Here is a 15,816-nt window from a genome sequence, read left to right as displayed (position 1 = left end):
TGTCTGTATAGTGAGAAAATGCGCATGCGCTGTTAACTAATTCGTTGGAGCAGTTCCATTTTGTGTGATACTGTTACTGGCGTCCCGTGGCTTCAAAGCGCCCTAAAGGCCGAGCTCTCACAAAACTGAGGCCTACACAGAAATCGCCCTGAATATAAAATTTCATTTTTTCGCCTTTGAGGCATTTGAGTTTATTTTTATTGGAGCTTTTCAGTTTATCTTTTGATAGTTTGACACCTTGTGAGACCGGACTCCCCGAAATTCAAATTCCGAAAAGGCCAATAACACAAAAAATAACGCATCTAATACTGTATTGTAAGATACAATTTTAAACTGTCATCTCTACTTAACAAATACTGAAATAACCTCAATGCTTCCCATTGACAGTTTGAAGAGGATGTCACTCTAGGTGCATCCATTTCTTATCAATATAATTTGCTTATCATTCCTCACAAGTTGGAGACCATAGACAACGTGAAGCAACATAACTTACTTTTAGGACATACCTTATGACGTTATTTTTATCAATAACGGTTTGCCTGGCTTGGCTGCAGTCGGTAAAGCATGAGTATGTAGGAATAAGTATACTTAATACCTTGATTGATAAAAGAATAAATAAAGAAGAAATAACAATATTTTTTGAAGACCGCAGTGGCAGGGATTCCAGAAATTCTCAGAAGAGAGAATGAAAAAAAGCATAAACCAGAAAGGCAAAACAGTCAAATCGGTTATATCAATGATAAAATAAATACCAATCAATTTACAGGCTGGCCCAGGAGCTCCCGCAATCCACTGCTCTCGGACAATTTATACTGCTCTGCTTATTTTTCCACTGCTCTGGAACGTATTATTTCCAAAGATTTGATTATCAATGCTATATATCGCTGTCTAAACCAACTTATTCGGTGAAGAATATAGTCGGATGATAATCTTCTTAATACTTCAATACTGGTAACTCGATAAATAAAAATGAGATTGGTCATGCATGGAAGTAGGGAAACAAATAAAGGATAAACCATAAAAAACTTGATACGTATATTACACAGAAAAATATCAACGAATAAATAAATATAGAAATATATATAGAGCAACAAGCAAAAAATAGTTAAAATAAGAACAAATATATCAAAAAAGAAAATATCACAGATTAGCTCACTAGTTTATTAGCATGAAACGTTACCATGTGCTTTTAAATCATTTATCATATGCATTTATTTTATGCAGCTCAGATATCGACTTGCTGCTGCTTGTCGATTAAAAATCTCAATATATATCTTCTTTCCAATAAAATAAAAAATAATCGATTGATAAATCACAAATCTCAAATATATTAATATGTATATCTCTTAGTATATTTCTCAGAATATATCTCAGGGCTTAAGGTTCGGCCTCTGGTGGAATTAGATAAATTAATTTATCCAGTGAACATGAGCTACATTCATATCTTTATAATTTGCTAATAAAATTAATGATTGAGTGAGCATATGTACATTATAATATTAAATTTAAATACTCCTTTAATCTGTGCATCTTTAGACATATAAATTTGATACAATTCTTATCCAATAAAATATGCTTTTTTGTACCTTTTTAAGACTTGCACAAGTTTTATATTAATTCGATATTTATAACCTTTCGACGAGCTAGCTTTTTATATTTTTTATTTCACTCGAAGCACTGAGGGCGCCCTAAATTCATATATTTCGATAATTTTCACTCACATGCTGAAAATTCCCAAGATGATGGTGGCAATCCGAATTTCCTATCGTCCTGGATTTTCTGGTGGTTGAAGTCGTCTTCTCCAAGGGAATAAATAAATATTTAAATGACTTACGCTTTAATACAGCATCACTAAGTCTTATACAAAATTAATTTATGAAGTTAACTTTAAATCTTTCAAAAGTACAATTTAATAAAAAAAAGGGACTTGTGCTCTATAAAATTTAGTGGCGTTCCATGGCAGCGTCTGGCAGGCAAGTGGGCTCTGTTCCACCCCTATTTTCTACAATCCTACTTCCGACTTACAAATTTGCATATATTTAAATATTCAGTTACTACGCCATTAAAAAGATCAAATAGTCCATGCCAATCTACTAAGTTATTACCTATATCTTAGGTATTATATTTTATAATTACTCGGACCACATCCGATACATAAACTGAGTAGTGATAACTTATAAAATCTTATCATTTATATAAATATCTATAGATAAATTTGAATCGGCTCGTTATTGCCGCCCATTAACTACTGCAATTTGATTGGTTCATGCAAAATTCAAAAAATGTATCCATGCGCCTACTGAATATCCCACTTCCTTAATATTTTTATTTATTTTATGTATTTTGTTCATGCTCATTACAGATAATAAATATTTTTGAATTTTATAAGTTGTTTTTCCCTCTACAATAAGTTGCCATGTGCTTACCAAATCCTCTAGTTGAATACTATTTGTTTACAACAAAATTTGCCAATGTGTCTGGCTAGATTTCAAATTATACGGCTTGATCGATTATTAGGTTGCCGACCAGTAGGTATTATAGCCTAACCTCAAAATTCCAATACTTTATATAATATAATAAATAGCAAAATGAAAATTCTTTTCTATTTGGCTGTTCTAATTTTAGCCATGATAGCCGTTATTATCTAATCTTTCATTTGTTGCTATCGCACTCGGCGATAATAGAGCAGCTGTTTGCTCAAGACCTATAAAATTCTTTCAATTAGCGATTTTGCTTGTTTATCAAAATTTGATTCGTTACAACCTCTATCAAGATTCGGAAAGGTAACAGTTTTGGTCTGGGCCTGTTGCTCTTTTCCTGATCATGTATAAGATTTTTGTATTATGGAATGTAATAATAATTATAATAATAATAATAAATGTTTTATTGCAGTAGCAGAAAAGAACATCAAATGCATCATTACAACGTCAATTAATAATTGATGAAAAAAGCAAAAAATAGACACAGAACAGAATAAATACAACACATTTAGAACTATTACTTCACTATAAGTCACAATAATTGTCAATATTATAATAAGTCAATAAGTAAGTTAATGTAGGCATCATACTTGTAAACAAAACTTTCATAAATAACGAATGCTATTGTTATTACAGCACGAGTCGCTTCTCGAAGCTGTCCAAGAAGTCGTCAGTGTCCTCGGCACTTGACTGTGTGACCAGTCGCCAGCAGGTGATAAGGCGCAAGCTGTCCGACCCTGACATCCACCACTCGCTCTCCTCCACCACTGCCACCGACAGCCCTGGCTCCTCGCCTGTTGTCCTTAGTGCCACTGCCACTGCCATCTCCATCCCCAGGACCAAGACACCGCCCGAATGTAAGCCATTCAGCCAATCAATCAAATTCAAATTCTTCATTTTTCCTGATATTTCACAATGTATAAGCTCGTTAAAAAGTCACAAATGCAGTGTACCTAATATTATACAATCATAATATAGATGGAAGATGTTATTAGAAATCACTGTTAACCAACAATTTTCTGGGCACAATTTTTGCACAGTCTCATTCTTCAAATTTAATTCTGCTACTTAGTTCTTCTGTCAATATTTTCTGTAGCAGAACTCCTTAGTTCCATTTATATAGCTTTCATTGGATATTTGAAATAATTATTATACAGTAATAATATTCCAGCAGTCGGTCAACTGCAATTTATAATAAAAATCATCCACCTAAATATTTTGAGTCAATTAACTATCAAATTATTTGAATGCTCACTTTTCTCTAAAGAGCTACTAAAATATTATTGAAACAATAGAAGTTATCAAGTACCCTTCCCTATTATCTACAATTACTATTAAAAGTGTACCCTTGAAAATGGCTCTAATGTGTTGAAACTAGATGTGACTTGTTGAAATGAAAAAAGTACTTCTTGACATTTATTGTGTTTCACATTATTTGATTAATTCATTTCAATAGTTTTACGTGAAAGTTTAATAACATAGAATTGCTAAAACCCTTTTTGTTTTCTTTTAGACACAAAATCGAGTTTTTAACACTTTATGATGGCGTGATTGACGGAAACTATTCGTGTCTAGAAGAAACCAAATAAAGGGTACTATGTAATTTATTATTATTTGATTAACCTATTAATATCGGGGCACCGAGCTTTGCTCGTTATTTTTATTTATTGATAAACAGAACACAATTCTTTAAATGATCGTGTTTATATTTCACAGCTGGCTATACGTCAGCTTATGAATTTCGGGGATGAGATATTTTGATTTTCCACAGAACGAGTCTCACACACTTTTTTACTATCCACAGACGACGAAAGTTTCAGCTCTTTTTCCAAGGATGAATTATCCTTTTAATGTCGTTCAGCGAGTTTTTTAAAGGGATCAGAACTAGTGCAATCGAATTTTTATATCATAAACCTGCTATGTTCCAAATTTCGTGAAAATCGTTAGATCCGTTTTCGAGATCCGTTGGACATAAATAACCAAATATAAAAATATATACAGAAATAGCTCGCTTAATATAATAGGATATTTGACCATAAGATAAGACGGAATCAATCAAATATGAATAGAACTTTTTATAACGAATTTGGAACTTTGATAATAACAGTACTTACGGTGATGTATTACAGTGAAAGGAGACGTGGACCTTCAGCTGCTGTCGCGTACAGTGCCTGGCAGCATAGGGTCGATGGGAGCCAACCAGCTGTCTCCCCCTCAGCAGCACCCGGCACCCCCCAAGCCAGGCCGTGCCCTCATCAACCCCTTCGACCCCTCCCACATCACCATCAAGCTCACCTCCAACCGGCGTCGATGGACTCATATCTTTCCCAAAGGTAACCTTACAATTATACCTTATAGCCAACCATTTTTAATCATCCATCCATAAGTACATCAATATTCGTTCACACATAGATACTTTGAATCTCAACGTTCACTTTCTTGTTTAGGGCTACAAACAGTACTTTCATGAACATTAACATTAACAATCAAAGTATGGTACCCTCCTAACATTTATTTTTACACAACATGTTTCGAACCTTAAGGCATTTTAAAGTAGTGTGAAAATACTTCCATTCATTTTCTATTCATTGACAATAAATACAATGCGGGATACAAATTGCAATTGAGCATTTGGCCAAATCTTTTCCAATTCTCAAGAATAATAGATGAATAAGCTGTAGTCCTTCTCCTGTTGTGTTCTGACTTTGATAACAATAATATCATTATAAATGCGTTGTGTCTACTTTGTACTTTTAAAATCGACATTTATACATTGCTAGCCAATAGCTGTGTGTTGTGTCGCTATTACGCGTCATAACTGTTGTTAGTGAGGTCCACGTTATAATGGCAGTGTAGAAAGATGTAGAAATACAGCATTGCCGATTCTTTACCTTGCCACTGCCTCCTATAGAGTGAGCTGGTACCGGTATATCTCATGTGATATTAATTGTATTTTTGAAGAAAATATATATTTGAATTATAAAATGATGAATTTTTATAATTGAGATTCAATATTTTATTAATCACTTATATTTATACATTGTTGAAAAACTATCTGGCAACGTTGCTGATTTAGAAAAGGATAAGCTTTGCCGAATGATAGACAAGGATGGCAACACCAATGTTGATCAAATACTGCCATTATAACATGGACCTCACCATAGTCATGACAAGTTGTGTTCCAAATTTATTTGGCCAGCCTATACCAAGAAATTTATGTTTATTTTATTAATAGGTAGGCCCAAGGTATCTAGAATACATTCTATTCGCCATTTTTAATTTTGTCTTTCTGCAGCTTCAGGCCTATAATATTTCAACTTTATTTTTGATTCATGTTTTAATTGCTATTTGTAGAATTTAGTTAAAGTTTTAGGGGATAAAGCATGTGTAACATTTATTGATTCTGCAGTTATTCATTACTATTCTAGATACCTTGGGTAGGCCTACTTAGCGTAGATAAAACTATTACTTTTACTACTACCTGAGTAAATCAAGTGAAATTGCCTAATAATTCTTCGTTGGATGTTTTTGATAAGAATGACTGTATTGTTTTGTAGGACCTACCGGTGTTCTGATCCAGCAGCACCATTACCAGGCGCTGCCAATGAGTGACGGTGACTCTGCGCATGCGCCGCCCACCAAGACCCCCTCCACTTCTCCCCCGCCACCCCACCACAACAACCACTGTCGCATGGTGCGGTCCGTGTCCCAGGTCGTCTTTCAGGATCGTATGTTTTTTTAATCCAACCAAAATTTTGACTGTTGTATAAATTAGAATTGGAACCGTTTTGGGCGTAAGCCTGTGGTACTCTTCTGAAAATTGTGTAATTCTGAATGATTAAATAAAATAATAAAACATTAATATAATACTGTCATGTATTTGTAAAAGAAACACATAAGGGGTAACCGGTTGTCTTCTTGAATCAATAAAAGTACTTAAAATAAATAAATAGATAAGTAAATGAATGAATGAATAAATAAAATATAAAGAAATGATTTTTCATGTAAGTCTCAGTTTTTTTTAAACTCTTCATTATTAATGTCAGTATGGTAGGTTCTAAAATACTAATATTAGTTTTATAAACCTGACGAATTTGAGAGATCGTTTTTCATTTGATTTATTCATTTAATTTTTGCCAATGATAGCCAAGTTCATGACTTGTGCTTGGATGTTGAGGCGAGGAATAATAGAAATGAGAATGAGTGCCAAACAGTATGGGATTGATATCAAAGCGTGAAAAAGTTAAAAATTCGCGACATTTAAATTACTAATTAACTAAGATACAAGCAAATGTAGAGGGATGAGGGAGCATCTCTACATCATCAATATCCGTTTTATAAGGTAATAACTACACTATTTTAATATCAGTTTTGAAAGGGAATAACTACAATATTTTAATATCAATAGTATCAATTGAATTGAATTTTATTGTTTCACAAAAAAATCAGATTTATAAAACTTTAATAAATGTGCTAATTTAAAGAAGATTATATGTATGTTTAAACTATTTCACAAAATAATTGAAACTGTACTCACATGGACCTGTCAATCAATACAATATCAAATCATGTAGTTATAACTGGGAGAGAGCAACAGGGTGTGCCCAAAAATGCTCTTCCCCAAAAGTTTACACACAGTTACATTTCCAAAAGATGAGTTGTATTCCACTTTCAATAATTTAAGACAATTTTGTAATAGTGTCAATGTGCCACTTTAATTTCTACTCGCAATCTTCAGTGCCTATGAGTATGTTTCCTGACTAACGAATATTAAAATGCAGTGTGTAATTCAAAAATGTGGAAATGGCACATAATCTAGCCACATGTGGACTATCGTATAAATTAGAATTGGAACCCCGTTTTGGGCTGTGGTACTTTTCCGTTTTACTTTTACTTTTGTGGTACTTGGGCTTTGGTACTTTTCCGGAAGTTGTGTTATATTGAATGATTGAATTAGTTATTTGTGCAACTAGTGCGCAAAGTGACAGTTTGCTGCACCGAAAGAAACGTTTACGCCCGAGCCGTAGGCGAGGGCGGAATGGTTTCTTGAGTGCAGCAGAGGAACTTTGCGCTCGTATTTCACATTAAGTTTTTCCTACAGTTACCATTGAATATGAAAAGTGGGTAATTATGGGTAAAATTGCCTGAAATCTATCAAATGTTTTTCTGTGTAATTTTATTATTGATAAAAACCTTAATCCTAAAATCCTAAAGTCCTCGTTGTCGTTGGTTATAATATATAATGAATAATAATTAGCGCGTTGTGCTTCGTTGCACCTCTGCTCACTATAGCAGCCACAGCAGTCACTGTTACCAACTTCATTTTGATTTTGCTGCACTGTTGCTCCATATAACCTACTAAGTATTTTGCGTTGCCATGTTGCAAATCTGGAGTGCAGAAAAATTTTTCCCGCACTAGAGCGGAAAAGTGATTCTTTGCGTTCTGTAATCAGTGCAGCAATGGCCACTTTTCAACGTAACTGTAGGAAAAAATATAAACTGACTATTTGTTTGACCTGAGTAAGAGCAATTTTGTTTCAGATGCGAGAATGAGAGCCCGGCCTAGTATACTGACTATAACTGGTCAGACATCGTCAGGCCATTCGCTGAAGAAGAGTCCAATGACGCTGCTGTGGGGAGCTACAGGTGAACAGGAGTGGACTCCTGCACTTACCACTGGTGAGTTTTCAACTTTATTCCTCTTTTAAAATTATTATTCATTTTTACACAATTTCAAATTATACCTACACCTATCTATGACCCACTCGACAAGGTTTCGCTCTAAACAGTAGGCTACTTGCTACTGGTCATAAAATAATATTCCTCATTACAATTTGATAAGAAACAGATACAAGGGTTCTAAGTTCATGTGCAGTCATTCAATATTGATGTTTTTCACTTTGACTTTTTAACACTTTACATTAGGCTTGTCCACAAGGAATCTTGTGGTATAAATCATCTGAATACATTATCTTATTACATTGATACAATATAATGAATATTCTATTAATACATAGTGTGCCTACTGTTCTATGAATTGTTTACTCTATGTTTTATAAATAATATTTCACATTTTCATTTTCAGATCTATTTTATTTCTCATATATTTTAATTATTAAATATATTTTTTCATTATTGAGTAAGAATATATTAATGTTGTCAATCACGTCTGTTATGTATTGTATCGTTTTCAGCTCTTTACATAGAATTATATTGTTATTTATTTTAGTATGGAGTTTCAACACTGCGAGTTGTTTTGTGTATCATTCAATTCTTATCTTCAAAAAGCTGTTTCAATTGAGAACTATCCCATTAGTTCCTGACAGCTTAAAGTAATTAATGGAATCAAGTTTCAGGTTATAAATTATTGTTTGTTTGATGTGAAATCAGTCTGTTTACAATAGTGTTTTGTTTTTCCATGTCTGGATGGTCGACTTCTATGTGATGGCACCAAAGTTATCATAGGTTCGGTAACAAACAAACAATACAATACAATTTACGCGCATTTTTTCTTCTAGAATAGAGGGGTTTCTTCATTTCTGTCACAATTTAGCTTTTCCACTGCCACAATTGGAAACAGTACATATTGCATGTAATTTTCTTGTACTATTGTGTGCACTGTGTATATAGTTCTTTATTCTTGTCAAGTTTTTTTTTTAATTTTTGAATTGCCTTTGAAAGTTTCCTATTTTCTCTACTTAAATTTGTATGGTACAAATATTGTTTTGAATTTGTGTGTTTGGGTTTGGGTAGATGTTGGGACTCTGGACGATGGGAAATGTTCTGAAAAGGGGATCTCGGGAGTGGCACTCACTGAAATGGCACCTCCAGCACTAGTTTTTAAACATGCTAGCTTACAAGAATACTGTTTATCAATTTCAATTCTCAGGCTATAATAATTGATGAACTTATCCAATTTATCTTGGATTATTCACAAAAATCATTATGGAGATAATTTAAATCTAAGATTATTCTCTGAGAGACGCGATTATCAGATCAGATTTAAAGTTTGAGAGAAAACAGATAAATTGAATTACAAAAATAGAAATAGAAGATCAATCATTCCAATTCCTAGTTTTGTTCTTTGAACGTATATCCTCACTCATATTTTATCTGTGGTGGAAAACTTTCAACAAGGCACCTGGCGGCAGCGGAGTCGCTTGGGTAGTCTGCGATTCTTACCTCACAAAAAAAAATCCAAACCTCATTCTGCACCTATTACCCCAGATTGGAAACCGCTTGTTGAGCATTACTTCAATCTAATATCCTCACTCATTGCAGATTGTAATTTTCTATTTTATTATAGATTAGATATTATATTTTTTGTACCATTTTCTTTTTCAGACGGTTAGATTATGAATATTCAATTTCTGTAAAAATAGATGCAAACCTACTTGTAATTATTAGGTATTACTCTGTCTTTCTTTTGCATGAATCCTTTTGGTAAATGTATAGTCTTCAGTTTATTTCTGTAGGCCTACTTGATTGTTTTTTTCTATAGAATTACTAGAAGCCTTTATTTATTTTTTTTTTTTTGAAGACATGAATGGTTGCGGCCAGTAGTCTTCTCAAAATGTAATATTTTTTCTCCACAATCATATATTATTCTCCAAGTCTTTCTAAGAGAATATTATTTTTATCACGCCTTTGAGCTTTCTTCGCTCTTCATTATCTGTAATAAACATTGGTATTGTCACTGAGTCTACCCTGATATTGATATTACCATCAGTCTACCCTGAAATATATGTCGGTGTTTGCTTACTCCTATTATAATTTTTAGACACAATGTTCTCTCTCATTTTGTATTTTTTTGGTGAATTAGTTGGTAGCTTTTTCAGCTTCTCAGTGAGTTTTAGTGGCTTTTTAGAAAGATACTTTCTTAGTTATTACGGTATAGTGATTGCTTCTAGATTTTTGAAAATAATTGAGTATTAATCTATTAATTCTGAATTAATGGTTAGAACTCAGAATTTTCAATTGAATCAAACTGGAAGGCAGCCATTAAGTCATATTCTTGACTGAATTATAACCTAATTATTGTAAAACTACCATAACTACCGAAAGTATAGAGTTCAACAGAGAGTGGATGAACATAACAGTAAAATATAATATCGTAGTATAAATTTGACATCAATTAAACTGAAATATTTCTATCAACAATAATAATTATAATAGTTCTATATGAAATCATACAATTTTGAGAAAATCACAACTGATTCATGCCACTTTCCTATAATATTTCAATTTATTGATTTATTTGAAAGCATAAAATCATAAAACGTAAACTTATTTTATGTGGTTTAAATGAAAAGAAATGTTGATTTCTTAATTTTGACAAATGGACAAGGAAAAGGATAATAATGGCATTTTAAAAGAGTGATGATTTCTGTGTTGAGTGTTTTATCAAGCAGTATACTATTATATGAGTATTAACTTTTTGGTGAGGACTACTCTTATTACCTGGAAATTGAAAATTCAAGTTCCCTTTTTTAAAACTTTCATTCACAACATATTAATGCCATTTTCAAGTGAGTGAATGTATTATAAGAGTGTATTCCAATTAACCAGTATTCATTTGTATTGTTGTGATTTGTTTGATTATTTAGGTGTCGACTGGAAGTCTCTTACAATACCGGCTTGTCTGCCAATCACGACCGATTACTTCCCGGATGAAGTGTGTCTGAGAACCGACTACCTTGTCTCTGACTACAATCTGCTGCCTGACGCCACAAATGCCGAATTCGCACAGCAGAGGGCCGTCTACAAGAAACCACTGTCCACCCAAGAAGTGTTGCAAGAGCTCGTCAATCAGAGATTGGCGCAGGTTAGTTGGTATCTATGACTTTTCATTGAAAACGACGTTCTATCTTTGGTTACTTTCAATGTCTTTATTTTATTTCTGACTTTTTTAAAGATGTGCTCCACTTCTTGATAAAATATACTTTTTGAACCTTAGAGATAAATCCAGAACTCTTTGCTGTGAAATTCAGAATCCAATCTATTATAAGTGAGCGGAGAATAGGATCAGTTCTTGTGTTTCCTATTTATAAATACATTTTTCCTCCACCTACTGTCTAAAGTACTTACTTTACTCCCTGGAACATAATACTAAAGTGTCACTTTTTCGCTCTCGGGACGAAAAAACGGAAAAACTCCCTAGGGAGGAAAAGTAACTCCATTTAAATAACATGGGAAGCATCTCTATTTTAAAAACTTACATTGGAAATAGGTTACAAGGTCTAAGCTCAGATGAGGAAGCATAATAGAGTAGTCGTTGAGCCAACTAAATTAAATACCTCAACCAGAAATTTGATTAACTTATGAAATATAATTATGTATGCTAAAATTACCAATTACATACTTCATATTAGTATACTATAAACATTTATGAATATTTTTTTAATATTTCATGTTATTCAAAATACCTGCCAAACAAATATTTCCCATCAACTATTCAAATTTTGAACGCGAACATGTAGTTATGAGCCGGCCATTGTTGTTACAACTTTTCCGGCAGATAGCGTATAGCGCTGTCGGTGGTAAATTGTGATTACTTCCATCGGTTTACTTTTAGGTTATGTTGTAACACATTGTTACTGGACTGGTCACGTAAGTTTTTAAAATATTATTTTATTTGCAGTTTTTATAAAAATGTAGGTGGAGGAAAAATTCTTGTGCATATCACGAGTGAAAGATGCATTTTCTCCCTCAGGGAAATTGTTCAATCTTTCCCTTCAGGGAGAAAAAGTGGCATTTTTCACTCTAGAAATACAAATAACTATTTTATTGCCCTACTGTTGTCTCCATAGTATGAATTGTTTCACTCTCTCCTGTCCCTGCCAGTTAGCTGTAACAAACTTTTTAATGTTTGAAAGTAGCTCTTTGACAGCAGATCGGATCCTTGAAATTTGGTGGAACTCACAGAAGCATTTGACATAAGATTTATTTTCAAGAATGATTATGGCCAAGGTAGATCTATCTATTTACCTTGGGTTATGGTAGCAGACTAAAGATACCAATTGAATAATTACCTGTAGGCCTATCAAAGAGTGGGTTTTGATTATTTAAATTAAAAATGTTGATCATATCAGAAGATTTTATTATGTTAAAGCTTTTATATACTATATTAGAAAGCGTTTGAAAACCTAATAACATTGGGTCAATTCACGTGTGGTTCACGCCAAAACCATGGTTATCGTTGATCATATATGTGCAGGTTTATTATTATTGTGGAAAAATTAAATCAATTGTGTCAGAAATGGGTTAGGGATGTGGGTCGCTAACTTCATGACATAAATGCTTGGATTTGAGTGATTATTGAAGGGGTTGAGTAGACCAGTAAAATTATTAGATAAAGCTACAATAAAGTAGCTTTAAAAAAACTGCAAACATTTTGAACAAAGCAAGTAGCGCTTCTTGCTTGCGCTGGGGCTTAGACTACTAATTTTTTCTTTTTTCAAGATTATTCCTAGTGAAAATACAAATATTTAGTCAAATATGAAACCATAGGTGTTGAAAAATGTTAATAAATCTCGTGATATCTCACTATATCTTTGTGTATTCACTAGGAATAATCTTGAAATAAGACAAAATTTCCGCGTATGAGTGAATGATTTATGGAAATGAATTATGAATTTGAGTAAGATTAATTTTATCTAACAGGGATTCCAGCTGATAGTAGAGTCGCCGGCGGCAATGGGCGTGGCTACGCCGGGTGCTGGCTACAACTGTGGCAGCTCTGTGATTGGTCCGCGCGCTCAGGACCTGGAGCCGGCCAGGGAGTACAAGCTCAGTATCGGAAGAGTCTTTCACCGGATAGTGCTGTTGAACGCCTCCGAAATACAAGTCACACGCTACCGGCCTAGGTAATAACACCAAAACAACCCAATTCATCTGTCTCACAATATTTATCTTTCATAAAATCAAATCAAATTTCATTGCCACAAAATAATACACACAAACAATACATTATATATTGGAAAAAAACTCTTTAAAGTACAAAAAATACATAATTGTTTAAATTTCTTGAAATTAATTGGCGTTACCAGCAAAACCTTATTGGTTTGTGTGCTGGCGACGAGTAACAAAACAGTTCGAAAATTAGATTAGTATATTATCGTACAGTACTATATAGACTTATCACTTCAGCTTGCTATTCATATTGCAGAGTGAAAAATAGTATATCAATGAGTATGATGACAACAAAAAATGAATAGAAAAATATTTAATTATGTAGAAGGTGAAATACATTTATTGATCTAATCCACTGAATTATTCTTTTAATACTTGATTTTGTAATGTTGCAAGTGATGAAATGTTCAGATAACAGGTTTATGAGTTTACTAATAATTACATAAAAACTACTAAAATTTTACATGACTTGTAAAGTTAGCCTATTTTTGACAAATCTGAGAACTTTCTACTATTTTGCAGGCATCCATATCCTCCATTTAACATCCAGTACAGGTACCGCTTTCAAGCTCCAGATCATGAGAAGTATGAAGTGTCTTGGGTGTCATTCAACACGGAAAAGTTGGAAAACTATAACTGGAATCACTTGGATCATTATATCTGCTCCAGAGGTAGTACTGATTACGAATTAACCAAGGTAAATTGCTGTCAATCGTTTTGGTTTCAATATTATATTCCATCCATAAATTAACACAATAAATTCTATTCAACTCGGATCTATGTAATATTTCGCAATTGTTCTTCCAGTTAAGGTATTTGCGTGTATAGTGGAAGTTCAATTTACCTAGATTTATTTACTTGAAAATACAAATATATAGTCAAACATGAAACCATAGGTGTTGAAACATGTTGATAAATCTCGTGATATCTCACTATATCTTTGTGTATTCACTAGGAATAATCTTGAAATAAGACAAAATTTCCGCGTATACTTGTTATAAGTGAAAGGATTGTGAATTTAATTAAGATTAATTTGATCTAACAGGGATTCCAGCTGATAGTTGAGTCGCCGGCGGCAATGGGCGTGGCTACGCCGGGTGCAGGCTACAACTGTGGCAGCTCTGTGATTGGTCCGCGCGCTCAGGACCTGGAGCCGGCCAGGGAGTACAAGCTCAGTATCGGAAGAGTCTTTCACCGGATAGTGCTGTTGAACGCCTCCGAAATACAAGTCACACGCTACCGGCTAGGTAATAACACTAAAACAACCCAATTCATCTGTCTCTCAATATTTGTCTTTCATAAAATCAAATCAAATTTCATTGCCACAAAATAATACACACAAACAATACATTATATATTAGAAAAAAACACTTTAAAGTACAAAAAATACATAATTGTTTAAATTTCTTGAAATTAATTGGCGTTACCTGCAAAACCTTATTGGTTTGTGTGCTGGCGACGAGTAACAAAACAGTTCGAAAATTAGATTAGTATATTATCGTACAGTACTATATAGACTTATCACTTCAGCTTGCTATTCATATTGCAGAGTGAGAAATAGTATATCAATGAGTATGATGACAACAAAAAATGAATAGAAAAATATTAATTATGTAGAAGGTGAAATACATTTATTGATTTAATCCACTGAATTATTCTTTTAATACTTGATTTTGTAATGTTGCAATTGATGAAATGTTCAGATAACAGGTTTATGAGTTTACTAATAATTACATAAAAACTACTAAAATTTTACATGACTTGTAAAGTTAGCCTATTTTTGACAAATCTGAGAACTTTCTACTATTTTGCAGGCATCCATATCCTCCATTTAACATCCAGTACAGGTACCGCTTTCAAGCTCCAGATCATGAGAAGTATGAAGTGTCTTGGGTGTCATTCAACACGGAAAAGTTGGAAAACTATAACTGGAATCACTTGGATCATTATATCTGCTCCAGAGGTAGTACTGATTACGAATTAACCAAGGTAAATATTGCTGCCAATCGTTTTGGTTTCAATATTATATTCTATCCATAAATTAACACAATAAATTCTATTCAACTCGGATCTATGTAATATTTCGCAATTGTTCTTCCAGTTAAGGTATTTGCGTGTATAGTGGAAGTTGAGTAGACCAGTAAAATTATTAGATAAAGCTACAATAAAGTAGCTTTAAAAAAACTGCAAACATTTTGAACAAAGCAAGTAGCGCTTCTTGCTTGCGCTGGGGCTTAGACTACTAATTTTGTCTTTTTTCAAGATTATTCCTAGTGAAAATACAAATATTTAGTCAAATATGAAACCATAGGTGTTGAAAAATGTTAATAAATCTCGTGATATCTCACTATATCTTTGTGTATTCACTAGGAATAATCTTGAAATAAGACAAAATTTCCGCGTATGAGTGAATGATTTATGGAAA

General features: G+C 33.2%; 1 protein-coding gene across 4 annotated transcripts in view; it reads left to right on the top strand.

Moving 5' to 3' along the window:
- The window catches only part of LOC111054732 (GATOR complex protein Iml1), a 51,832-nt gene that overhangs the window by 9,533 nt on the left and 26,483 nt on the right, over positions 1-15,816 (top strand). For 3 of the 4 annotated variants that reach the window (XM_022341828.2, XM_022341831.2, XM_022341830.2), the window contains exons 9-16: positions 3,117-3,337; positions 4,610-4,813; positions 6,038-6,208; positions 8,022-8,159; positions 8,907-8,945; positions 11,087-11,304; positions 13,143-13,345; positions 13,914-14,088. In XM_022341828.2, coding sequence (XP_022197520.2) covers positions 3,117-3,337; positions 4,610-4,813; positions 6,038-6,208; positions 8,022-8,159; positions 8,907-8,945; positions 11,087-11,304; positions 13,143-13,345; positions 13,914-14,088 — 1,369 coding nt within the window. The remainder of the gene's footprint in view (positions 1-3,116; positions 3,338-4,609; positions 4,814-6,037; positions 6,209-8,021; positions 8,160-8,906; positions 8,946-11,086; positions 11,305-13,142; positions 13,346-13,913; positions 14,089-15,816) is intronic. The other variant, XM_022341829.2, reaches the window with a different exon arrangement.

The sequence above is a fragment of the Nilaparvata lugens genome, chromosome 10 (assembly GCF_014356525.2).
Source record: "Nilaparvata lugens isolate BPH chromosome 10, ASM1435652v1, whole genome shotgun sequence".
Classification (NCBI taxonomy): Eukaryota; Metazoa; Arthropoda; class Insecta; order Hemiptera; family Delphacidae; genus Nilaparvata; species Nilaparvata lugens.
This window is presented reverse-complemented; position numbering and strand designations above follow the sequence as displayed.